The sequence below is a fragment of the Varanus komodoensis genome, unplaced genomic scaffold, assembly GCF_004798865.1.
Source record: "Varanus komodoensis strain SLA01 unplaced genomic scaffold, ASM479886v1 scaffold18_3, whole genome shotgun sequence".
NCBI lineage: Eukaryota > Metazoa > Chordata > Lepidosauria > Squamata > Varanidae > Varanus > Varanus komodoensis.
The window spans coordinates 11437166-11462588 of record NW_025335549.1 but is presented as its reverse complement, the minus strand read 5'-3'; the positions used below and the strand labels follow the sequence as shown (position 1 = coordinate 11462588).

The 25423-nt window shown below is 44.3% G+C and overlaps 1 protein-coding gene across 1 annotated transcript in view; it reads left to right on the top strand.

Annotated features, from left to right (window-relative positions):
• Window positions 1–814: 814 nt before the first annotated feature.
• Window positions 815–25423, top strand: part of DACH2 (dachshund family transcription factor 2) — a 265678-nt gene continuing 241069 nt past the window's right edge. The window contains exons 1-2 of the mRNA XM_044427377.1: window positions 815–995; window positions 1083–1398. Coding sequence (XP_044283312.1) covers window positions 815–995; window positions 1083–1398 — 497 coding nt within the window. The remainder of the gene's footprint in view (window positions 996–1082; window positions 1399–25423) is intronic.

Sequence of the window (25423 nt, the reverse complement as noted above, 5' to 3'; positions counted from 1 at the left end):
CCGCCTTCCCGCTCGCAGCGCAGCGCAGCGCGGTCCGACGCGCGGAGAAACGGGCTCTCGTGCCGCGCAGCATCCTCGCGCCCGGCGAGCGCCGTCGAGGAGAGGGCGAGCGCGACCCAGCGGGGCTCGGACTGGGGCGAAGGCGGGCAACGGGTCGGGGTGAGGGCGCCGCGGCCTCCCCCCCCCCCCCCCGCCGCATAAGCTCCCCGGCCATCCAAGTTTGCCTTTGCACTCTCCTCCTCCCAGGGGCAGCGCAGCCGGAACGGGGGAGCGCGCCACACGGCGCCTCTCCCGGAGCAGGCGCGCCCCCACCGCCTCCATCCCGGCGATCGGGGAAAGGAAACGGGCGGGAAAGGGGCTGGCGCCCCCCCGCGCCGGCCCGACCCCTACCCCCTCGCAGGTACCCATCCCGGCCGCGGGCCGGGCGGGGGGCGGTGGGCGCGGCGGCCCGGCGCTCCGCCCGGCGCGTCCCCCTCGGCGCAGGAGCCAGTGGCTGGCGGCTGCCCGGCGCCCCGACGCCGCGCATTGGCCGCTGCCCGCTGCCGCTCAGCGCGCTTCCCCGCCCCGCCGCTGGGTAGGGGAGGCGGTGCGCGAGCGGCGGCTTCGTGGGAGCGCGGGCGGGGTGCGCGCGGTGCCCCATCCTCCTGCATCCCTGCGCCCGCGCCCTCGCTCTCCCCCGCGCCGCGCCGCGCCGCCGCGCCTTTCCTCGCGGAGCGCAAACAGTTGGGCGGAAAAAGTGGAGCCGGCGAGGTTAGATGCTGCTCCCGCCGCCGCCGCCGCCGCGGATCCGAGCGCCCGGGGCGGAGTAGAGAGCATGGCCGTGTCGTCGCCCCCGGTCCTTCCGGCAACTTCCAGCGGCGGCACCGGCGGCGGCGGCGGTGGGAGCGCGGGGTGCTTGTTCCGAGGGGACCCGCTCTACTCGTCCAGCCCGTCCGAGTCGCCTCGCCTGAGCGGCAGCCTCATCCACGGCTTCATCGCCAGTGCGGCCGGCGGCGGCGGCGGCAGCCTGGGCGGCAGTGCCGGGGCAGGAGCCGCCGGAGGAGGGGCGGGCGGCGGCGGCTGTGGCGGCGGAGGAGGAGCAGGCGGCGGCGGCGGCGGCGGCGGGAACGAGTGCAAGATGGTCGACCTGCACGGGGTCAAGGTGGCGTCGTTCCTGGTGGAGGGGCAGGAGCTGATCTGCCTGCCGCAGGTCTTCGACCTCTTCCTCAAGCACCTGGTCGGGGGGCTGCACACGGTCTACACCAAGCTCAAGCGGCTCGACATCGCGCCCGTCGTGTGCACGGTGGAGCAAGTGCGCATCTTGCGCGGGCTGGGCGCCATCCAGCCGGGCGTCAATCGCTGCAAACTCATCACGCGGAAGGACTTTGAAACTTTGTACAACGATTGTACCAATGCCAGGTGAGCGAGCGGGCGAGCGAGCGGGCGAGCTCGGGAGTGCACGCGGTGCGCGCGCGCGCACGTGTGAACAAGGCACCCTCCGGGCCTCGCCTCGCCTCGCCTCCCCAGAGCGGTGCCATCCCGAGCGGGCTCGTTTGGGTGCAGCGCTGCTTTCTGGGGTTGGCCTTCCGTTGGGATGCTCGGGCCAGGTCTCAGATAGGCTTGGCTGGTTGCGTGCCTGTTTGTGGATGGGGTTTGCGATCCCGTGCCCTGGACTTGTCCCGAGTCCCGTCGCGTTTCAGCTGTTTGAAAATAAAAGAAAGGTGCATTTTAATTTTGAAAGAAGCCCGGCATGAACGGCAGTGGGAGAGTCTGTGGAAGGCAAGGGGGTTCCCAAGTGGAACCTGCTTGGAGGACTGCAGGGAAGAAAGTTTGCTTGAAACAAAAAATCCACCCCGTGTGAGGTAGAAACAGGTTTCTGGTTAGTCAGACTTTCAGCTCAAGCTGCTTGGGCTTGAAAAGTTATCTGGGAAAGGACTGGCTGCTCTGGAAAGAAAAGTCCGCTGGAATTGACTTAGTCGAGGAAATGTGATTGGCATTAGTGGGCTGGGCTGAAGGAAACTTAAGTAATTGAAGGTTAGGGGTAATGTAAGCAAAGGGAAGTCTGTATTTAGCGTCTTGGAGAGTAAGGTGCAACTTTTTCTACAAACGGTACTTGGAAGTTAAGTTCAGTGAAATTATAAATGGAGTTTATGGCGAGGAAGCATCTAAGACTGTACTTGTAGGGAAACTTTCTTCAGAGTGGGGTCTATTGAAATTGCTGCAAAATACATCAACTGTTAGGCTTGTAAGCAGAGGTGGATCCAAGAAACATTTAAACCGTGTGCCCCATCATGTGATACTGGCTATTCAGATCTTACCTGCAAGTGGGGGGGGGGGGGTGTACCAGGATGTCAGGCCAATTTGCACAACATGGCATACACTTGGCATATTTTTAGACTTTTGTGGTGAATATTTTAGTAAAAACTTTATAGCGTTTTCTCTTTGTCCTGTGCGAAACAATACTGGTTTTGTTATAGTAGGAAAAATGGTCAAGGGAACATACTCCTCATTAGGGCACGGGTTTGTTGATTTCCAGATGCATTCGGGAGAGCAGTGTTTAATTGCAGCTGCCTTTCCAACTGAGGGTCACTGTTTGAAATCAGTGGGGATTATACATTTTAGGAGCAGAGAATCCATTATGGAGGAGCCAGTGAAAATGAAAGCCTTGGAGCGTACTTCTAGATAAAAGTACACTTTTTGTGAAGACACAATTCTTTAACGGCCCAGTTCTTTGCATGCCTGTTCCGAAGCACCCAAAAACTTCTGGAAGGACTTGTGTTCAGGAGAACTAACTCTAGGTAAATCTTACTGTTTTGGTTATCTCCCTGTTGGATGTGATACTGTGTAGCTTCCTTTTGCTTTCCCCAAAAGTTTGTGATCAGTGTTTCCACTGCCTTCCTTAGTTTGTGTGTAAATCAAGCAATTTCACTGGATTCCTCCCACTTCTGTGTTCTGTGTGTTATGCCTGTCGAACCGCCACCCAGCCAGAAAATAAACAACAACCTTATTGGTATATAAGCTTAAAAATCTTGGAGGGGGGATGCTTGAGTCTAGCTTAATGGGCCACGTCCATGGGTGGTGGTAAGATCTGGCAGGTTAGTGAGCAATTTGAAATTACTGTTGTAGAACAGTACTAAGTGCGCACCATATGCATTGCACGTGAGAACCTGGACATGGTTCAAAGCAGGTTGGTGCGGGAAACCTGGATGCGCTTTGAGGGTGCTGCTACCAGTCATGGAAGTCTTAAGATGAGATTTATTGGACCAGCCCTTCCTGTGTTAGACCCCCATATGGTTGCTTTGAATCATTGACCCTAAACCTTGGAAGCTGAATGGGCTGCTGTCCTCATTAGGATGCTCTTTGCCTACGGGGAGTTGCAGCTGAATGAGATTATGCAAAGCAGACAGAGAAGTGTGTCCCAACTTTTCCTAACAGTGACTCTAATATACAGGAGTTTGTTCAGAAAGTAAAACCTTTTGAGATTTTCCTGTTAGGGATTATCGAGTCCACTTGCCCAAAGAAGAACAAGGATCACAGCTCCGGTCAATGATAAGAGAACTGTATTTTAAAATGTGCGTAGAAATAAACAAGACTGGTAATCTTTTCTGCGATCATTAATGTATCAAAAAGAATATATTGGTTTTGCATTCAAACACCCAAACTGATGTGCTGCTTTTATTCTAGATGGAAAGAAGTTCCCAGTTAGACCCTTCCCCCCCCCCCCCCTTTCTCAGGGAAATGTATCCATTTACCATCTCTTTGCTTGTTGTGGGTTGGGAATTTAAATTGTGAGTAAATTGTGTTGCAAATGAGGAAAAATTGACAAGAAGGTACTGTGTGATAGAAACCCAACACGCTAGGAGAGTTTATAGCCTATCTGTTGCTTATTGTAATTGTAGGTGCTTGTGATAGTTGGCACAATTAGGTGTCATGTTGATTGTATCCTCCATCTCCTTTGGAACTGCTCAAATCGTGGTAGTCCTTGAGATTGCTAATACCTTCTCTATATTTTAGGGTGCTGCATTCTGTACTTTATAAATGCTGACTTTTAAACATGAGCATTAGCAAAAACTGTCCAGATGTGTCCATACAAAAGCAAACAATGTGATGGGTTCGTGTCTAAAAACTGAGACTGTTTGATGATTTGGACTGTCTGTTTTTCTTTCTCATTCTCTCTCTGTCTTTCTCCGTATTTGCATTTAAAAGCTATTATACTTTTGCAAATAAGCAAAGCAAGTAAGACTGTGTGTGTGCGTGTGTTAGAAAACCATATGTCAGTTTGATTGGGTCTGCTGTGACTCATTGTCAGGCAAATGTGTTGCAACTCTTTTTACACACTTGCAAGTCAGACAGTGTTGCCTGTTATTCCTTAGAATTGCTTGACTGAAAGTGTTGATCTTATATATAAAGAAGAACCCAAATGACCTGCTTTAACTGCCAGCTGAAGCAATAAAATGGCTTTCAGTTTTTTATTTCCACATGTTAATTGTTGATTTGGTAACAGGTAGAATTTTGGAGTTCTTTGTCGCTGTTAATTCTTAGGCAAGATGGGAACAGATTGCTTAGAAGCTCACATCGTGTCACAGATGCGTATAGAATTTAGCTTTAATTTGGCGCATGAAGTCAAATGTATCTCTGCTTTTGAACGAAGTAAAATTAAAATCATGTGGGACCACGATCCAAAGAATTGTGTAATGATCCAGGTAGGTGCCCTTGAGTGCTTCCCTTGAAACTTCTATTGAAATTGAGATGACTTTAAAAAGCAGTTGGTAACAATGCGAGGCAGGGTTTCTGTTTTTGAAATAAAAAGTGCAGTACAGTTCCACCAGATGGAATTGGGCAAAACCCAGTGATTATTGTTTCTGGTACCAGAGAAGTTGAGTGGGAAATTAATTTTTCCCTGTGCGTTTAACAACCCAATTAATTATGCTGATGGTAACAATACACAACTTCACAGAAACCAATGGAAGTTGTCACAAGTGACAATTTGGTGCTGCCAACTGGGTGCTGTGTTGCCCAGTTTAATAAAGTGTTAAGACATTGAATCATAGAAGGTATTTGGAGATAAAGAGCCATGGACAAAATTCAGCTGGGGGAAGGTATGAAATTGAGTGCAAGAGCAGAGAAATCCAGTTGAGTATCCAAAAAATATGATAAATTTTCACCAGCTGAGAGGTCCAAACCATGAGAGGTAGATTAGCAGAGTGTATCTAGCAAAACCAAAAAGCCGTATAGGAAAAAGCAGGCAACTGTTATCTGTGTCTTAAGCTGTATCATACGTACTTATCTAAGAGTAAAGCCCACTGAATTTGGTGGGACTTAGTTTTGCATGGACATACACAATTCACTTCTGTATTTAGTAACTCTCTGGGCATTTACCATGCAGTTGTGTACATGAGTGTTCAGAAATAAGTTCTGCTAGGTCTTTGGGGCTTACTTCCAGGCTATAAGATTGCAGCTTTAGTTACTTTTTTGTGCTTATAGTTACCAATGTTTGCAAAACAACCCCTGCATCCTTGAAAATTCAAACTAAACTGCCACGTTTTTATCATATTAATCATCTTTAAAGATGTTTACTTTGCCTTTAACACAGCTACCAGATGAAAAGATTCTACTTATAAAAACAAGTCGATTCAGAATTTTGGCTCCAAAAATGTGTTGCTGGATGTAGAATGTGGCATGTATGCACTCAAACTCCTTCTTCCTTATGTCAACATCTCCTAATTAGTTTTGTGCATGTGAGATGAATTAAACAGTGTCCTTTCACATGGTAACCCAACAATAGTTGTATTTCTGCACCTGGAATGTGAAATTATCAAGGGACTATGATTTCTTTGTGTGGCTGGGATAAATTTTTGCAAATGTATTGTTCCAAAAATATTGCACAGTCATTATACCCTGTCATCCTGGATTTCTTTTTTGTTAGAGCATAAGGTAATAATGGAGGTCTTAAAACTGCTCTGATTTAATGTCAACTCCAGTAGTGACCTAAGTTCCTGTTCCTTGTAGCAGGATAAAATCTCAAAGAAAAACAACAACCCAGCAAAAGCCTCTGCTAAGCTGAGAAGAAACTTTTGTTTTTCTGTCATTTTGGCTGTGTGTATTTTTTAAACCAGATTTGGCTACTGAGTTTGTGGAAAACAATGGAAAATGTGTCTTTTTATGCAGGCCCAAAATGTGCTTGAAATACACGAGGTTTGCATTGTTGTAATTTGCTGGGATTTCAGAAATGTGCAGTGCACACAGCTTTTGGGGTGGCAAGAGTAACAATGTTTTGTGTATGTGTGTGTGTTTGCTTATATTTATATATAGCAGAGTGATCTTGAATTCAGCCAGGCATGTGTTGTTTGTATGGTTGTTGTATCAGTGATACATATGGATAAATATTGGGTGTTCACGCCTATAATGTGGCTATGTTCTTATACTTACAAGCCCTGCTGAACTTATTTTACGGCTGCGATCCTATACCTACTTACCTGGCAGTAAGCTTCTTGTGGAGACATGTATAGGATTACATAGCAAAAATCATCTTACTCTCAGCTTGAATGTTTGAATCAACTGGAGCATTTCAAAGTATTTGTAATCTGGTAGTGTAAAAGCTTGCTATCTCATGCATACTTACCTTGCAGTCCCTGGGATTCTCAAGTAAACATATCTAGGACTTAGCTGGAAGACTTGCTAACTGATAAGGATGAACACACTTTGGTGGGTGTCATTTTCACCAAATTGTACCTTTTTCTTTTTTGGCAATAGATCTTCCTCCAGGACACAAGGAATCCTGTTATTTGCCAACCTGGGCTTGTGGAGTGTTTATTAAATGTAAGCTCTTTCAAGATAAGCAACAAAAAGGTGCTTAGGGGAAGGAAGATTATAAATTAGCCAACAAGTTTTTTTAAAATATTTATATATGGTAACTGTGGTTTGTTCCCCAGTGAAGAGGCAGATGCTAAGAGATCCTTGGCTACAGACATGTTTCTTAATTTGTATTTGGTTGCCGTGTCAGTCTAAAGAACCACGCAGTTGCTGATTCGTATTAGAAGAACATTGTTGAAGTTATAATTAAAGGACTCTGCTTGTGCACCACTCCACCGCTTTCAGTGCTTATATCGATCTTTTGTGCCCACTTACAGAAACAACATGACTTTTCCTACATAAATTGTTAGCATGGATTCAAACTTGCCCAAAGCTGTTTGCTGATGAATGTATAGAAGAGTGTTGGAAGAGATTTCTTAACTTTCTGGTGTGTTGGTGAGTGTGAATTTAGGGGCCGGCAGTGTTGCAGTAATGTAACAAAACAGCGAGCATTCGAGCTGGGAAATCTTGCCGCAGATTCGCTTGTGCCTTCACACAAGGCAAAGCTCCTTTCCCCTTTATCTCTTATCTGCAGAATGGGTGTAATAATAGCCCTGAAGTAAAATGCAGTGCTCAATTTATGGAGGGAAAGAATAGGGAGGGTCCTTCATAAAATTCAGAAAATTGGTCAGGTGATGTGTCTGTCTCCTCCACTAGCTAGCCCGGAGAATAGCCACAAACAAATTGGCCTGCTGTGAAATTTGATGTATATGAGCCGTAATGTATATAAGCTATAGAAATCCGCAATAGAGTTAACATGGATTGAGTATATACTGCTCCATATCCATATAGGTCCTGGGGCAGCATTCAGTAAAATACAAACAAGATAAAAACAATAAAACAGAATATCACTCAAAACAGTGGCTGGTCAGGCGAGGAAGTCTTCTGAAATACAGATGTTTTGGGGGGTACCAAATCTCTAGAGGCAGAACAAAGCCAGCCAGAAACTTTGCTTTGGGTGGACTCCAGTCACACTATAAGTCCATGTGGAAACATCAAGCGTGTCATCCAATATCCTGGGTAAATTGATAAGGGTGAAGACTTTCTTTTAGTATCTTGATCCCATTCAATCTGTTTGGGATTTGTATGCTGAGCAGGGGCAGCTCCTGACTATACCGTTGAGTTTATATTAACAAAATCATTTTTGTGGGATAATTTACAGGCTAAGTCTAAACAAGCCCGTCAGAATATGCTCCATTAATCTCAGTAGGATTTGCTCCCTCCAATATACTTTTAGGATTGCAGTCTAAGTGCCTAGACGTAGAGCTTCCGCCGTCCTTCATTGATGAGAGTTGAGGCAAAAGCATCGGGAGAGCTACGACTTGCCTAGGGAGAAGGTATGTGTGTGAAAGAGATTTTCACCTGAAAAAATGATCAATACTTTATAACATTCTAAAGGTGAGTGTTTTAAGATTATCTCTGCGCTTTAATTCTGCCAATGTCTTACAAGCTTACCCACAGTGAAATCTAATCCGAAGGAATAGTGATAAAAAAATAAACATTAAAAGATCTTGTTATTTCAGAGAGTGCTAGACTTTTCCAGCTGCAGATAAAATTATTTTCCCCCAGAAAGAAAGTGAACTGTTCATACATTTCATTACGTATTTTAAGTTCCCATCAAGGCAATTTGTTCACAAATGCCCCATCACCACCTCCCCCACTCCTAAAAAACAAAACAAACCCATTCTGTGTTCCCAGAACTGAAGCAAAAATAATTAGGCATTAATGATATGCTTGCCACATATTCAAAGGTCTTTGGACGTGTTTCCCTCCCTTTCTGTCTCCCTCGCTTCCTTTTCACCATTTCAACCTGCAGAAGAACTCTTCAGCGGGACTTCAGATCCTGCAATTCTGAAAAGATGGGGGAACAGAATGCACACACTTTTAAACTCATTGGCTCTGGCAAGGGAGATGGAGCATTTGTGGCCAATAAGCCTGATTGTGGAACTGCATGCAAATTGTCTGTTGATTTATCTCTTTTTTCGCTCCCCCCCCCCCATTTGAATTGATCTTGCATTAATTCTCTCGGAGGCTGCAGATGTTGCCCTGTGTTTAATAAATCAACGAGACGGATCTGAATGAATCACTTCAGATGGATTCTCTGCTCGGTTTGATGTCTAGATGTTATTCTTAGCTTGTTATCGTGACAGATGCATTAATGTTACCATACACTACCAGCAAAGAGATTGAGGCTTCCAAAGTGGCAGGTCAACCCCCCCCCCCCCGGGGTTTTGGAGGAGAGGAAGAAATAGCAGCCAGTCTCCAAAAAACAAAACTGTTTTTTGTTTGTGTGTTTGTTTTGGGAAGAGGTCGGTCCAACTCTACTATTCTGTGTAACCATAAAACCACCTGGGGCATGTGGAAGGGGTGTGGAGTTCACCTCCTGATTAGCTTCTGAGACAGGGTTAAATTTGTAGAATTCTCTTCTGAATGATTGATTCTTCCACAATGGGGGAAGTCTGAGCATAAAACTAAATATAGCGCAAGGTCTTTTAGGAGTATAACCATTTTCCCAGCGTTATTATTTCATTACAAAGAAGGTGGTGATGTTGCGGGTGCGCAGGGGGAAGAGTAGTGGGATAAGATGAGAGATGTGTGGAAAAGGGTATTACAAAAAGTACCCAATTCCTCGCCGTGGGGAAGCACTTCTCATGATGCTGGTCTTCTGACCACTGAAGCGGCTTTTCTGGAACCCGTCACTTCCGTGTTCATTGTTGTTGTTGATGCTATTTAAGACCAGATAATTGAATATGAGTGCAAAATTGTTGACTGGTCCATTCTGAGAACTTGGGATCACAGATCTTCAGGCTGCATCAAGTTCCTTGCTTTTATTTTTTAAACAGAGTGTTACATTATACTCTGGACATGCTTGTGGAAATGGAAGAGTATCTTTGTTAGTGAATCGTAGTCTTCCATCCTACTGAATTAAATTGAATTATTGCGGGTGTTATGCTAATATTTTAATGGTCTCTCTGGGTCCTCTCCTCTGCTTATAGTTATGATTGCCCTTTGAATGGCGGACCTGTTTCTGCCTGTTTTAAGTAATCTGGGACACAATCCAGGGATAGTGAAGCACTTAGCAATGCGTTCATCTCATTTGGAGAATTAAATGTGAACTTTGCTCTCCCCAACACAAATGGATGGGGTTTAAAAGCGCTTATGTTAGGCTGGATTGTGCACTTGGGGTTCTCTGAATGCTTCATATGCAGTGTGCGGCACACAATGCAATCCCATGTATATTTACTTGGGAGTAAGTCCCAGTGAGTTGAATGGGGTTACTCCCAGTTGGGTGTGCATTTGTTTATAGGCCTTGCTGAGCATAGCAGTTTAAATCTGAAGCGAGGCTTTTGGCCTAAGATCCAAAATGCAAAGGGAAGAAAAGTAGGAGGAACTGGCAGTTGCTTAGCAAAATTATGTGTACCCTGCTTTGTATATTAAGTCACCTGTTATGTTGTGAACACAACAGCCGAGTTGGTGCATCCTCTCACCCTGCCTGGAGGTCAGCAAAGCACTCCTGGGAAAACCCAAAAGTGGACATGAGGTTGATATTCCCTTCCCTCCAGAAGCATTTGGCTTCTGGCAGCTGGGATACAAAGACGCGAAGGAGACCTGTGTCAATATTTAGCAGTGGAGTTTCTTGTCCAGAGGGCCTGGCATGCCTTCTTCCATGATACTCCACTCCTTTTCTGTTCTTCTCCCTCCTTCCCAGAGCAACCTCTCTGCTTTCTGTGCCCGCAAATAATTCTCGTTCTTCAGTAGGCTCTTTGAGGCTCTCCCCACCAAATACTTCTGTTGTTTTCTGCAAAATGTGAGTTTCTCAAAGCCTGCGAGCAACTCCCGGTTGAGTGCAGACATTCCCGTTTTGGCTTATCATCGAAAATGATAAGAGTCCACATTTGGAGAATTACGCTCCCTGGTAGCATATGTGTCTGCTTAAGAAACACTGTTAATGGACATAAAAAGGTCCACAGTGAGCAATGTTTACCAAAACAATGACTGGTTTGTCTTAATAATATGACTGGTGTGTTTCTGACCCCAAACCTTCAGTATTTTTATTTCTGCCTTTATTTGCCCAATACATTAATCATGCTGTTGAAAAATATGTTGAACGTTCCCAGCTGTTGAGTTAAAAAGCATTTGTATTCTATACAAGGCTGTTCCTGATAGAGCTTCGTGCACTTCATTCTTACAGATTTTGCAGTAATTGCTGAGATAACTGTATACTGTGGTCACCCCTTGATAAACAAAGGTACAGTAGCCGATTCTGCCTGTAGCCCGATTTCTTAACTCCACAGATCCTTTCACTATGTGAATTTTCACTGAACACCACTTCAAAGTTCTGTCCCCGCAGCTTCCATTTCTGTTTGTAGACTGTTTTTCTTGAAATTCAAATTGGAAAATGCACATTTTAAAAACAGACTCATTAAATGCACACTTTCCCAAAAGGACTAAAACAGGAAAATGCACATTTTTTTTAAAAAAAGTAACATTATTTAAAAAATACACCCTTTGAACATGATTGCGAGCAAGGACACCCAAAAGGCTATTCTCATTTGGAGTTGGAAATAGCGATTCTGATAATAAGGCAATCACAACAAAATTCTTGTAGATCCTTAATTTTAAATATTGCATGGGTTTTTGATAGAGAATGTACAGTTTGACCAATGCTTATCTTGAGATCCAAGATGCTACATTGCTGTAGCTTGAAAGTGACAACAAGACTCAATATCACACATGCACATGTTTATTCAAAACAATTTCTCTCTGTGCTCGTTATAACTCATTCACAGCTACATATGAATAGGATTGCAGCTTTAGTCATTAGTTTATTTGTTGATAAAGCACCAAGTGCTCTTTGAGCTGTGTAAATACACACAAACAATTCCTTGCTTGTGGTTTATAACCCATTTTTTAAAAGTACAAAGAAATAGGGAGTTTGAGTTGAAACAAAAGCCTGGCATCTGTTTTGCTGGAACTTCAGCTTTGTTCAGTAGATGTTTCCAAAGAAGAGATGGGGGAAAAGCTTTTCATTGTTAATATGCTAATGTTTATTGTAATGAATGGGACCTACCAATATGTAAGCATTATTTCCAAATATCACTTCAGTTTGATTTTAGCATTTCCCATGCACTATCTGCTCTTGATCTAACCTATTTTACAACTGAAATGAGTACCTGTCTTGAGGGAGACACTAGCCCTGTGCTTATGAAGGCTTCAGAGCGATTGGAGTGAGGAATTATGTGCTTCCTCCACATTGCAAATTCATCAGGGTTTTTTGTCTCCTCTGAACTTCTGCATGAGCTGAAGTACTTTCCACCTCCTTTTCAGTTCTGAGGAGAAAGTCTTTTATCTGAAACCTTGGCTGCAGGTATGGGTCATAGTTAATCAGCACCTGATTTTGACCACTGTCAGCAATTGTTTCTCCCTACTAAACATTAAAATGGTATAACAGGCCTGCATGTATAAGGCAGCAAATAGTTTTGGTTTGTGCTTTCAACAGCCTTTAAACCTTTAAGCCATGCGAGCATTAACCTCTTATTTGCGTTCCAGACCAAATCTCCAGTTTTACAATCCATGAAAAAACTTGAATCCTACTGAATTTTTATGCAAGTCGTGAAGCTGTCTATTTGTTGGTGATAATATCTTCTTTACACCAAGAGTGGATGGATGTCAGGCTTTCCAGACATATTCAGGGTTGTTGTTGCTTTTTTAAATAGGATCCCTGAAATTCAGTATTTGGAACTTGATGCTGAACACTTACACTTAAAATTAAGCCATTCTGAGTCTGCGGATTTGGTTTGGAGAGCCAGCATCCACAAGGAAGGTCCTTCAATATGCGAAGCCATTCCTGGTCACTCTGGGCTTTCTTTATTGCAGCTGTGTAGTTTAAGGCTGTAGGGGAGTCATTTTATTGCTAACCGGTTGGGAGTCAGGTATCTTTGCCAAATTTACTGCATATTGTCCTAGGAATCTGTCTTATGCTCACTCTTCCTTTGCAGCAGTTTGTTCAATTTTGGTGCATCCGTTTGCTGATTTTCCCTGTGATAAGAATCAAGCAACCTGTGACGAAAGCAGAACAGCTTTTGGAAGTTCTGAAATAAAGCGCTGTGAAAGAAAAGCTGAGTATGCAGTGAGGCATTATTTGCTATATATGCATAGTGATTTTTTAAAATGTATTTTGATTAAACATGAATCGCTAAGTTCAAGAGCTACTCTAGCATGTAATGGTTCTCAATGATCCAGATTTATTCTGCTTGATATATTAGAGGCATTCCCAGGGGCGCAGTGGTTTTGATCTCTGCAGCCACCAGTTAAGGCATGCTTTTAAAAGACAATTGAGTCTGGGGAGAACTTTTCCCCCCACTGATTCTATAGCTGGAGAATTAAAAATATTAATAGACGCATCTAAAGGCTTTGTGTCTGCCCTCAAACCTCCAGTATATGCCTTTTATATCCATGTAATTAATAGCTATATTGCCTCCTTGTAAATGACCCTTTTCACATTAACTTCTCTGTCATTTCTCTGCCACAAGTCAGTTTAAGGTGATTATGTTTCTCGTGTCTGTATGCAGTTTTGACTTTCTCAACCCGTTTTGCTAGTTGCAGTGAATTCCAGCAGATCTGCAGCTGTGATTTAGTTCCATGAAGTTCAGGTTTGTAAACAACAACAAATAACAGTGGCTTTTATTCCCAATCTTTAATCTGCTCTGCTTATTTATCTGCTTATGCTGCTAGCTAGATCACCCTGCTCTTTATCAGCAATTTTAATGTTGTTCTGCAAATATTTAAGTTTTCCAAAATGCTCAATTACCGTTCTGCACAGTGATCATATTGAGTTCCTTGTCACTGATCTTTGGGTAGGCTGTTTAAACTGCATTTAGAGATGGTGTGCTATTTATGCATTGGGTTAAAAAGGAAAAGAGTAATATTGATCAGGCTGTGGATTAAAGTTTTTTTTTTTTTTAGATCGGCAACAGCTTGGACACAAAGGGCTTCTTCTCCCCTCCCTCCAGCCCCTTTATGATTTCTCAGGCTTGCCATTGATCTACTGGTTTTATTGCATTCATTATTTATTAAAAGAATTTGCAAGCTAAACATAACGCGAAGCTGGTTTGCACAAAGGGACTGCACTTAGGAAATTGAATGGAGATTGCATTAGAGCCGAACATCTGTGCTGCTTTTTCCACTTGCGTATTTATTGGTTTGTATAAAAGGTGTATTGGATTAACAGTTATAACTGTTATGGCTTGAAGTTCTCTTTCTCAGACCCTTCCCAATTTTCGTTACTCTTTGGAAAGAAGCTGCCTTTGCTTAGTTGTAAAACGGATGCCAATATTATCCTAGATTTTGGTTTATTCTTTATTAATGCATCTGTTTCTGTTTAGCTGTGAAAACATGAGATTGGATTATGGTGTACATGTGATATAGCAGGTTCACTATAACAAGGGCAGGCAGAAGCTAGGTCTGGAATCTGGTGGTTAATTATGAGATGAAGTACAGAAGATCTGCAGGGGTTTCTAACTTCCAATTATTTATGAATGGTGGCAAGATAGGGAAAATTGCTTTTGAAAAGAATTGCAGTGGTGAAGGAAATATTGGAGTATTTCTCCGAGGTTGGTTGGGGTTTCTTGTCCTTCCTTAGGAGATGGCTGAAACATGTGCTACAAGTCTTTGGTTGCTGAATCATCTCTCGCAGCTCTTAGCTTCCTTGGCTTCCCACACTTCAGTTAACCCACAGGGGAAGATGACAAGATGTAATTCCTCCCGTGCACATTTTCAGATTAGGAAGAGCAGGAAGCTTGGGAGGCTGCAGAGCAACGGAGAGAGATGTCATAGAGAAGGCACATGCGCAACACATAGCTGTTTTGCAGGGATTGAGTACACTTAGAAAAAGCACACAAGCAAATGGAAAAAATGTCCTGAGGTAAGGAAAAAAGAAGAGAAACCTTTTTCACAGGGGAGTAGGAAAGTTTCTGGAAGTTTTTGTACCAGAATCTCTCTCTGCTGCCATCCTAAAGATAAACAACCTTAATCCCTTCATTGTGTAGGATGCAAAGTGGGGGAAGCTTGCCAAACATATGATGCTGTTGCTACTTGCAAGGTACTCCCTCACCCTTCAGCATTAGTAGAAAAAAGCAATTCTGCTACAACCGCTGCCAGCTGTACCTGTTGGAAACTGTTGAGAATTTCTCCTTTCCCTGGAGATACTCTAAAAATGATCCCTCTCAATTTCTCTGCCTGCAGACAAGGTGGAGAATTTCAAGAGGTGTTCGTGTTCAGTTCTGAGTGTTTAAATTTAAACCCACTGTATTCCTGGACCCATAAATAGAATGATATGATATTTTTGTTTCTGCTTGCAAAACATGTCAGCATGCCTTGCTCATAAACCTGAAATTGAGAGCAAGTAGGAAAAGTTGAGAGGAGAAATTGAGAACAAGTAGAACAAGTTAGAAAATTACTAACAAGTTACTCAGTGTGCACTTTACAGATTTTCACAGGGAAACAGGTTGTAACTGTGCAGCTTTAAAGTCTTGCTACTTCTGCTTCAGTCCATGGGAGAAATTAGCACAGCTTTGAAAGGGTGTACAAATCTGATCTTTTCCCTTGTCATTTTCACAGCTGATTACTCTTGTTTTGTGCCATTTCTCCAGTGCATACTGAGGAGAGGTGAGCAGATGCTTGGAGAATCTGGGTGATCGTGAAGATAGCTTGTTGACAAATTTCAGTTCATGGACCCTCGGTGCGGTGGTCGTTGTAGTCACAGCCACTTTCCAGTGATAATCGGGGGAAAGGGCTGCCATGGCAGTCGAAGTTGGTTGATTTTCTGTCACTTTTTGCACCTCGTTGAGTTACCAGTTCTTAAACTTTTATAATCTAAGTGTATGAACAGATATCATGGTGAACAGATATCAGTAATACTGAAACAGACAAGTGGGGCATAGGACAGAAATTTGCAGTGGGTTACACTCCTGTCTACTCCGTTAGCCAGTCAACGAGTCATGCCTTCTTTCCGGAAACTCCATTCCATTTCCGCTTCACTTTGCTTTTCTATTTCCGTTCCTCCTTGGTAACAGTCAAGCTGCATTCCATGGCTGTTGAGCATTCCGAATCCTCATTGGGAAGTGAAGGGTGAAATCCAATGCACGTTTTGGCAGATAAAAAGATCTACAACATTTTTGGCTAAACGTAGATAGGATGGCAACTTCAACGTATTCTCGTCATTTTAGGAAGAACTTTCTTTGCACTTCTGAAAACTGGCTTTCTCCGAGTCTGATGACATCTCTCTTTTGTGAATGTATCATTCTGTTTTGGATCAAGGGCAAAGTGCTTCCGATCCACAATTGGAGAATTCACTTGGTTACTGCATAGAATAGATGATAACTTTATTGTTATACTGGGTAACACTCATCATGTCTTCACCACCTTGTATCCCTCCCTTAAAATGGGGCGTGTGAGGCCTCCAGTCTGGAGCACTTTGTGGAAAAACTCCGTTCGTGGTGCTTGCAAAGAATTACGGTTCCTCTTACTTTCTGTCTGTTGCAGGAGGGATCTGAGGGTGTGAGGACCCAACACCCATGCCCATTCTGGGCACAGTGGCATTTCTCTTTCCAAGGAACCTCATGCTGACCAGGATCAAATTTCCCAGATGTGTTGGGTATTATTTTAACTTGTTTATTTTATTACAGTAGTTTATTACACCAATTTTCATTCTGAAGATGTGCAGCTCAGTGTGCAACAATAAAATAACTACAGCAAACAACATAATCAATAAAACTGATTACAACCAGCAGAGCAGCTGGAGCAGAGTAAAAGTAAAGGGATCTCGCTGTCCTGAGCAGACTCCGCAAAAGGTCACTTGCCACTGAGAGGGGGTGGTCTTAGCAGTAAAGCCCAAATTTGGTCCCTGGTTTGACCTCGGCTTCTCCAGGTAGGGCAGGAAACCTGGAGGACTGCTGCCAGTCAGTGTTAGCCGTACCGGGCTACATAGATTACTGGCCTGATCCAGTGCAAGGCATTCCTGTGGGAGGCATCCAAGTCTTTACCAGGCAAGCTTTCGTGGGTTCAGGGCTGGCCTCAATGCCGGGGATCATCAGGAAGATGAAGCAGTGGTGTGATTACCTCTCGGAACCTGCCCGTGATTTTTAGTATTTTTGTCTTGTTTCGGTGAGCTGAACAGCAGGTGGAGTTGCACATCTATTTATTTATTTACATACATATATATATACATACATTTACAGGCCGCCTATAATTGCTGAGGCCTTCCTAGGCGGCTTACAATATAAAACATACCAACAGTAAAAACACATTAAAAAGCAATTGGTACATAATAAATTGGACATCTATAAAAACAAAAGGCTGCACATTAAAAAAAATCCTATAAAGATATGGATGCATCTCCTTGACCCCCTTTCTGGGACATCCTGGGAGATCGCCACCTTCTTGCTCCCTCATTCTGCCTTCTCGTCGTTCGCCAGGGCCGATCTTAAACTAAACATCCTCCAGAAAGGAACAGAGTGAATGCCCCTCCTCTGTTTGTTCTCCTTCCTAATCCTTTTTTTGAAAGCGGCATTTGCCATCCCCTTGGCACCTTTGATGCCCAATTTGGAGGTGGCACATCTGTGCACAAGCCACTTAAGTCGATACATTTGCATGTAGAAAGTGATCCTAATCCTGACTCGTTTGTTGATTGGGCACTGATCTCCCAGCTTTACCTGTTCTGGTTAAACCTGCACAAACCTGCCTGAAGATGTACCTTGGTGCGATTTTATTATTGGTTGAGCAGATAACCTGTGAGAGATGCCTCCAGAGCCGGCTGACCTCCTCATGATCAATAACTGAATGAAAGACTACCTGGGCATTTCCAGGTACAACCCTTTCATAGCTTCCAAGTGAAAGAAAGGCTGAATAAAATAAATTACACCCCAGAATTGGGGTCCCACATTTCGGTAGTGTACCTGGCACTTTGTTAAATCCAGTGCTGCCTGCTTTTTCGTAAGAAAATTCTAAATTTCTAGGTTGTAAGGGCAGCTGGAGGACTATTTATTCCTCATTCTCTTTGGTTCGAACATTCTGCCTCGCGTGTCATTTAGACTTTGTGACACATGTCTCCACCCAGGGCCTAATGGCTTGTCTGCAGATGAGCCGTTATTTATTACGGTCATGTAGAATAAAATTGATTGTCTTCTGAAATTAATCTTTCATTTGCCTCTAGCTCTGTTTTTAATACAGGACACAGTTGCCTGTTTTTCAAAAATACTGCTTAATCACATTAATATCTTGCCCTCCCTGCTTCTCGCTTCTCTTCTCTTCTCTTCTCTCTCTTCCCCCCAACCCCCTGCCTCTGGGCTGGGCAAGATAATTGTACAAACGAACAGCAAAATCTGTATCTTTAACTTCTCTTTATGATTAAATTATGCAAATGACTTATCTCCTGCCCTTCCAAGCACTAATCATCTAATTAGGGATGATGTGTTAAAGGGACAGTTTGAATTGGGAGAAGGAGGCAGAAAACAGGGGCAGGGGGAGTAAAGCTGTTGAAGGGCTGCTTAGCAGTTCGGTGGTTTTTGTTTTTAAATGCAGGATTCCAGCTGTAGCCTTAACGAACGGGAGAGCGATTGGGTGGAACTTCAGAAAAGAAAGGTGCTGATAAAGCAGAGCCTGGATGGGGGAGGTCTCTGGGAATGAGGAAAAGTAATACACGTGGAAAGGTGCAGCAGCTTAGTTCCAGTGGGCGGACATTACAGGGCACTAGCGGGATTTAGGATAACTTGGAGTGATGCTTTCACTGGGAGTCCGGCACTGAGCAGGGGTTTGGACCTGATGGCCTTTCCCCACCCCCTTTAAAAAAGATAGTTGCAAAATCGTGTCCAGCCCATCATGACCCCATGGACAACATTCCTCCAGGCTCTCCTGTCCTCCACCATCCCCTGGAGTCCACTTACACTCACACCCACTGCCCCAGTGACCCCATCCAGCCACCTCATCCTCTGCCGGCCCCTTCTCCTTTTGCCGTCAATTGTTCCCAGCATCAGGGTCTTCTCCAGGGAGTCCTTCCTTCTCATTAGAGGACCAGCGTATTTGAGCTTCAGCATCTGTCCTTCTGAAGAGCAGTCAGGGTTGATCTCCTCTAGGACTGACCGGTTTGATCCCTTTGCAGTCCAAGGGACTCTCAGGAGTCTTCTCCAGCACCACAATTCAGAAGCATCAGTTCTTCGGCACTCAGGAAGGCCTTCCTGGCCCCTTCCAACTCCACTGTTCTGTGATTTTATAAGCAGTAGAAGAAGTGACCTAAAAGTATAACTGTGGAACAGATGAGCTCAGGAAGCAGTGGACCCTTTTGCCTGAGCTATTTAAGCAGAAGCAGGCCAGCATCTCCCATGGATGCTGAAGCAGAAGCCCTTCCTGAGCAAAGTCTTTGATTCTATGGAAAGCATATGCTTCAAAGCCTGCGGCTGAAGCAGTACTTGCATGTTTCGTTCTTATAGGGTAAAAGCTGAGCTGTTGAGCCTTTTGTAGCACCCGGAAAATCATTTCTAGGCTTTGCATCTGTAGCTTATGCTTGGTTGGCATCCCCAGTTAAAAAGCGCTGGTAAAATGGGATGGGAAAGCCCCTGTCTGAGACTGGCCAAGTTGGAAGACCATGCAGAGCTAGTGGATGAATAGCCTGGCTTTTCCTGTGCTTGTAATGCAGTGCAGTTTGTGATGCTGAGTGTGTATAGCTCGGATTGGGAATTGCACCCAGCAGAATCTGCCCCTTGCAAAGCCGGGTCTTGCAAAGCGAGCGGATTCTTGCAGAAAGGCAGTTGTGCGATGGGGAGCCTTCCATGTCAGGTGCAGCTGCTGAAATGAAGAGGGTTGTATTAGGCATGGGGAGAATTTCCAGTTTTGCAGATGAATGAGTGTCCCCCATGAATGTGGAATGCCAACTGGCTGATGTGTGTGTTCGTGCCCTGGAAGGTGACGCGACCCGTTAGCATTCCGGAGAGGAGCGAGCGCCGTGCACTGCAGCATCCGGATGCAGGACTCCGCATTTGTGCATCTGGAAGGTCCTGTGCCCCGAACGGCAGTTCTGTGGCTCTGAGAAATGCAAGAGGCTGTCAGTCGTTAATGCTTGCAAAATGCTTTGAAGATGAAAGGGAGAAAATAAATTCTAGCTTGCAAATAGTGACATTTCTTTCCTCAAGAAAGGTGGGCTGGTTGGCACAATGATTGCTTCTATTTATTAGCTGTGATTTATTTGCGAAATTCCAGCAGGGAGCCATACAAAGGTTTCCACGTTGCAGGCTGAGATAAATTGTGCATTTTGAAATGTATTTAGGTAATTAAAATGGAAGCCACATTAAAAATATATTAAAAAGGAAATAGGGAAATTCTTTAGTGGCCTGAAAGTTATTTACTTTCAGTGGCTGAATTCATGAGTGCTTGGTGAAGAATATCTTTGACCTGTTCATCTGCTCCTGAAATCTAGAAAGCGCTGTTGTCTCACCCAAGACTTGCTCTGGCTTAAATGTTTCATTCTCAAGCAATTGTGCTAATGACTGTTGCATTGAACAGGACTATCGGGTTTTGCCTATTAACATTGTCAGGTTGAAGTAGTAGTGGCTGTTGTTGTGATTACTACCTAACATTTTTATACTGCCCATAGCTGAGGCTGTCTAGACGGGTCACAACCTTTGAGGTTCCCCCATCCGGATTTCCCCCAAGCCGGACCCTGCTTAGCTTCCAAGATCTGGCAGAATCAGGCTCTTCAGGCTATACAAAAGCTACATTTTTAGCCTTTTTAGGCCAAGAATGAGGAAAGTGGTCTCCCTCAGGTGACATGGGATTGCACCTCTCATCACTGTTCTCTGTTGGCTAGGCTGATGGGAGTTGCAGTCCGAAAGCAGCTGGGGTGGGGGCACAGTCCACATTCGCCTTCTCTGCTCTGGTGTTTAGAGGACGTTTAAAAAGTCTGCTAATGAACTGGCTGTGATGTAAGAGACCACGGTGTCTGGTGATTTGCTGCTTGCTGACAATGGTTGAGTGCATAGAAATAGGGGCTGAATGTGTGAACGTGCGCATTGCAGTGAATAAGGAACATGTTTTTCCACGGAGCTCTACTTGGGGTCAATATTGTCATCCTTTTGGTGCCAGGTTAAAGACTTTCTTTCCTCTACACCCAGGCATTTAAGGACACATGACAGGAATTGTCTTATGGGTTCATGGGATTATATTCTTGTTTTTTAGCTGCTTCAACCGTTTTAACTTTGTGTTACGTTAAGATGTTAGATTATGGCTTGCTCATGCTGCACTTTACAGTTCCCATTTCTGTGAACTGCTTAGACAGCTTCGGCTATTGGATGGTATAGAACTGAAATACATACATACAGGCACGCCTGCATAATTCATTCCACAGTGCTTAGGATTAGCATTGTGTGAAAATGCCTGTCACATAGTTTTCAATTATTCGCATGTATATCATCATAGAAGAGTAGAGTTGGAAGGGGCCAGAAGGCCATGAAGTCCAACCCCCTGCTGTCGCAGGTCTCTGAGTTACACCATTCCATTTGGTGGAGGAGAAATTGGTTTTGGAAAGGAAGTCTGGTGTAGTGGTTAGGGTGCTGGACTGGGAGCTGAGAGATCTGAGTTTGGGTCTCCTGTGCCCATGAAGCTCGCTTGGATGGCATTGGGCCAGTGACTTATATTTATTTATTTATTTATTTATTTATTTTTATTTATTAAAACATTTCTATGCCGCCCCTTGCCGAAGCCTTGGGGCGGCTTACAACATCTAATAAAATACACAATAAATTAACTCAGTCTAACTTACCTCACAGGTTTGTTGTGAGAATAAAATTTATTTATTTATTCATACATGTATGTATAGGCTGCCTATAGCTGTCGAGGCAGCTTATAATACACCAGAGAGGTTCACCTGGCACTGACGTTGTATTCTTTTCAGTGTCAGGCAAAACCCTTTGTATTTTCCCACTATTTTAATGTTTAATTGATTTTAACTGGGGTTTTAGTATATTAATGGTCAGATGCTGTGGGGTTTGTTTTATTCTATTTATTTATTGTAAGCCGTCCCGAGATGTTCCATAGGAGACGGGATAGAAAAGCTTTTAATGAATAAAAAAGCTTTAATAGATAAATAAATAAACAAAATGAAGAGGAAGGTTATGTAAGCAGGCTTGCAGGAAAAAGCCAAGATAAAATTGATATTTCAGGAAAAAATGGATTGGGTTTGGCATGCTTGCATTTACTTTCCTTAGGATCTGGTTGCATGTGTGAGGGCACCTGGGAGCTTTGTCTCTCTGGCAGCTGGGAGCTTCCTTGCTTGGCTTTCCACACATAAAAGCCGAAAGATGCTACCATGAGGCAATAGTCCCCACAGAAGTTTTTTGGAACGGAGGTGCAGGCAGCCTGGGAGACGGCAGAGCCGTGGGGAGGCGTGTGACAGAAAGGAGCACACATGCGCTTGGTACCTTTAGGCACACCTTGGAGATTTAAGTGATCTCAAAACTGTCAGTGGAAGAAGGTCAGAATAAACTACAATGTATCCTCAGCATGAGGCAGAAAAATGGAAAATTTTAAGGAAATTGGGAGTTGGAGACCTCTCTCCTCTCGATGCTACAGACTTAGCAGGGAATAATCAGCGTTTTCAGCATTTGTATCTGAGATGAGATGGATCCACTGTCACAACCCAGATTTTTACCATTTGGACACCCACAGGGAAGGCGCTGAACCCCAGAAAAGGACAAGTAGTGCTAAGCTGAAAGTGTCAGGGATTTTCTTGGTGGGCATGTCATGAGCGGAGCCGGCTGGAGCTGGGGGTCAGACTAGATGGCCTGGGAGACCCATTCTGACTTGCTCTGTTTCTGTGTTTCTTTGCCTGTCCCCCAACAATAAAGGACCACCTTGCAGAATATTCTCCAAATGCCCTCATCAGTACAGTTGGTTTACCTTCCTGTTGCAGTGGTAATGCAGGAACGAGATGGTTACTATGAGATGTAGTTTGAGAAGGTCTATATTTATTTATTTATTTATTTATTTATTTATTTATTTATTTATTTATTTATTTATTTTTATTAAAACATTTTTATGCCGCCCCATTCGCCGAAGCCTCGGGGCGGCTTACACCAATAAATTAAAATAAGTATAATCTTAAATTAAAAAATATAAGCATTAAATTAAAAATACAAAAATAAAAGAAAAAAGGTGCCAGAACTCACATCTTGTTAATAATCTTATATTCAGGGGTTTTTTTAGGGTAATCTTTTATTAGCAGGACCTGTGGATGAGAAGTAATTAGTAATTTTTTTCATTTTTAAATTTGGGGTCACACTTTTACATTAAAAAAGATTTTCAATTTACCAACTTTTTTTGAAATAAAGAACTTATTTACCTTTTGCACGTAGCCAGTCACTCTACACACACATAAACATAATGGTCGCCGCCGGTGGTAAGTACTCAGCGCGTGACCACACAACCGATCCCAAGCCGAGCAGCGCCCCAAGCCGAGCAGCGCCCGCACAATCAGCGTGGACACACAAGCAGCCCACATGCGCTATTTTAATGATTTTTGCTGCCAACCTGCTGCGCCCGACAGGGCGATTCAAGATCACTTGGAAAAATCTGTTGGAAAAATCTGTCAAAAAATGGTGCTGGAACGCTGTTCCAGTGCATTCTGTGACAAAAAAAGCCCTGTCTATACCTCTTGGAGAAATTCGATGGGACTCTCTTCTCAGGTTCTGTGCCTCAGTTAGGGTGGAAGATTTTGCAAAGCTGCTTGCACGCAGCTCTGCTTTGGGCACGCTGATAATCACAGGTGACTGGAACGCAGAAGTCGGAAACAAAGCAGACTCGCGTGTCGTGGGAGAACTTGGCCTAGGGGTGAAAACGAAGCAGGAGAACGGCTCATAGAATTCTGCATAGCCAACCATCTGTTTATTGCAAAAACATACTTCAGAGAACTGATCAGATGACGGTACACTTGGACATCACCAGATGGCCACTCTAGAAATCAAATAGACTACGTAATTTTGGTAGACTACGAAAATCAGAGCTTGGCGTAAGTGTTCTGATAATTTAGGGATGAGAAGGAGAGGCTCCTTAGAGGCAGCTCTCCTTTTGACAAGAAGACGAGGACCCTGTGTGTAGTCCTTCTCTCAATTGTGCCCATTGTCAAGGGGTGTTTCTCTTTAGCAAAATTTTAAGTTTGTAGTATCCCGAGTCCACTGGAGCAGGTGTTGCCATCTCCTTTCCCTGGCTGGGATCCAGAGGGGCTCTCCCAACACAATGTGAACCATGGTATGGGATTTCTCTCTCTCGTGCCTTGGAGTCTGTAATTTTCCCAAGATGGTGCCCCCCCCCCATCAAGCTTGCAAGTTGGCTTTTTCCAGCATCTTTGTGTGGGATTAAGAGAGCAGGCAAGCTCTTACGAAATGGCCCTTCTGTCCGCACCTGAAACATGGACAGCTAATCCTGGAATGATCCTATTCTGTTCTGGGCAATCTGGGCCTAACTGTACCGAGTTGCTTTGGTGCCAAATCTGAGGGCAGGGAAATGGGGAAAGGGAGCGAGGCCATGCAGACCGTGGGGGAGCCTGAAGAGAGATGAGAGGACTTCCCATCATTGTCTTCATTCTTACAACCAACTATTTGTAAGCAAAGCTGAATTGGAAGAGGTAGTGTTTGGCCATGCCAGTTCATCCAAAATCTCATCATTTAAGCCTTCTAAATACTGTGCCACTGCAAATCTTGCCTCTCGATCTAAGAGCAGGTTTTGTCCTTGACTGTGCTGTCTTTACCTTGTCCCGGTGCTGGGTGTCTCTGAAGAATGCTGCCATGGCATCTGGAAGTCCTTGCTTGTTTGCCAAGGGGGGATTGTTGGCCACCCAGGGTGCTGTCCCCCATTTTCCTGTGACTGATGTCAGTAGCCTGGAAAACCCCACATGCGTCTGGTCATCATGAGGATCCTGTGGCCTCCGCTCCATCCGAGCTTGGCCTGTTAGAAAGCGCTGCTTGTCTCCCACAAACTTCATGGTGGACCCTCCTGGGTGTTTCTGGTGAAGGGCTGAGACTGGAGCTTCGGTCATAATGGCAGCAGCCAACTGATGCACTTGATCCTGCCAGGCCTGGTCCTCTGTGCTGAGGACCCTCCATCTACTTCCCCAACAGTTTAGATCCAAGCTGCCCTGAGCAGGTTTCTCCCTCCTGCTGTTCTCTCACCCATCCACAAATTTGCACTGCCAAGCAGTTTTTCTTGCTGCTGGATCAGTGAGGGAAATACTGAACTCTGTCTCTGTCTCTCTTTGTGTGTCTGCCTCTGTCTGTCTGTCTCTGTCTCTTTCTCTCTCACTCTCTCTGTGTGGAGATTAATTGAACTGCTTAATTAAATCACCTTGTGCCTAAAGTCAGCAGCTAATCGAAGTCTAAGGAACTTAGGTCACTTGCTGCCCATAATGCTTTGGTTGCAAACTCGCTTCCTTGTAAAGCATCAGAGCTTTTTCAAGCTGAGCTCTGAATTCAGCTGCTGAGAAGTTCTTGGCCACTGCAGTCCAGTGGTAGGTAGGACGGAAGGCAGACATGGCAGGTGAAAAGACAAACAA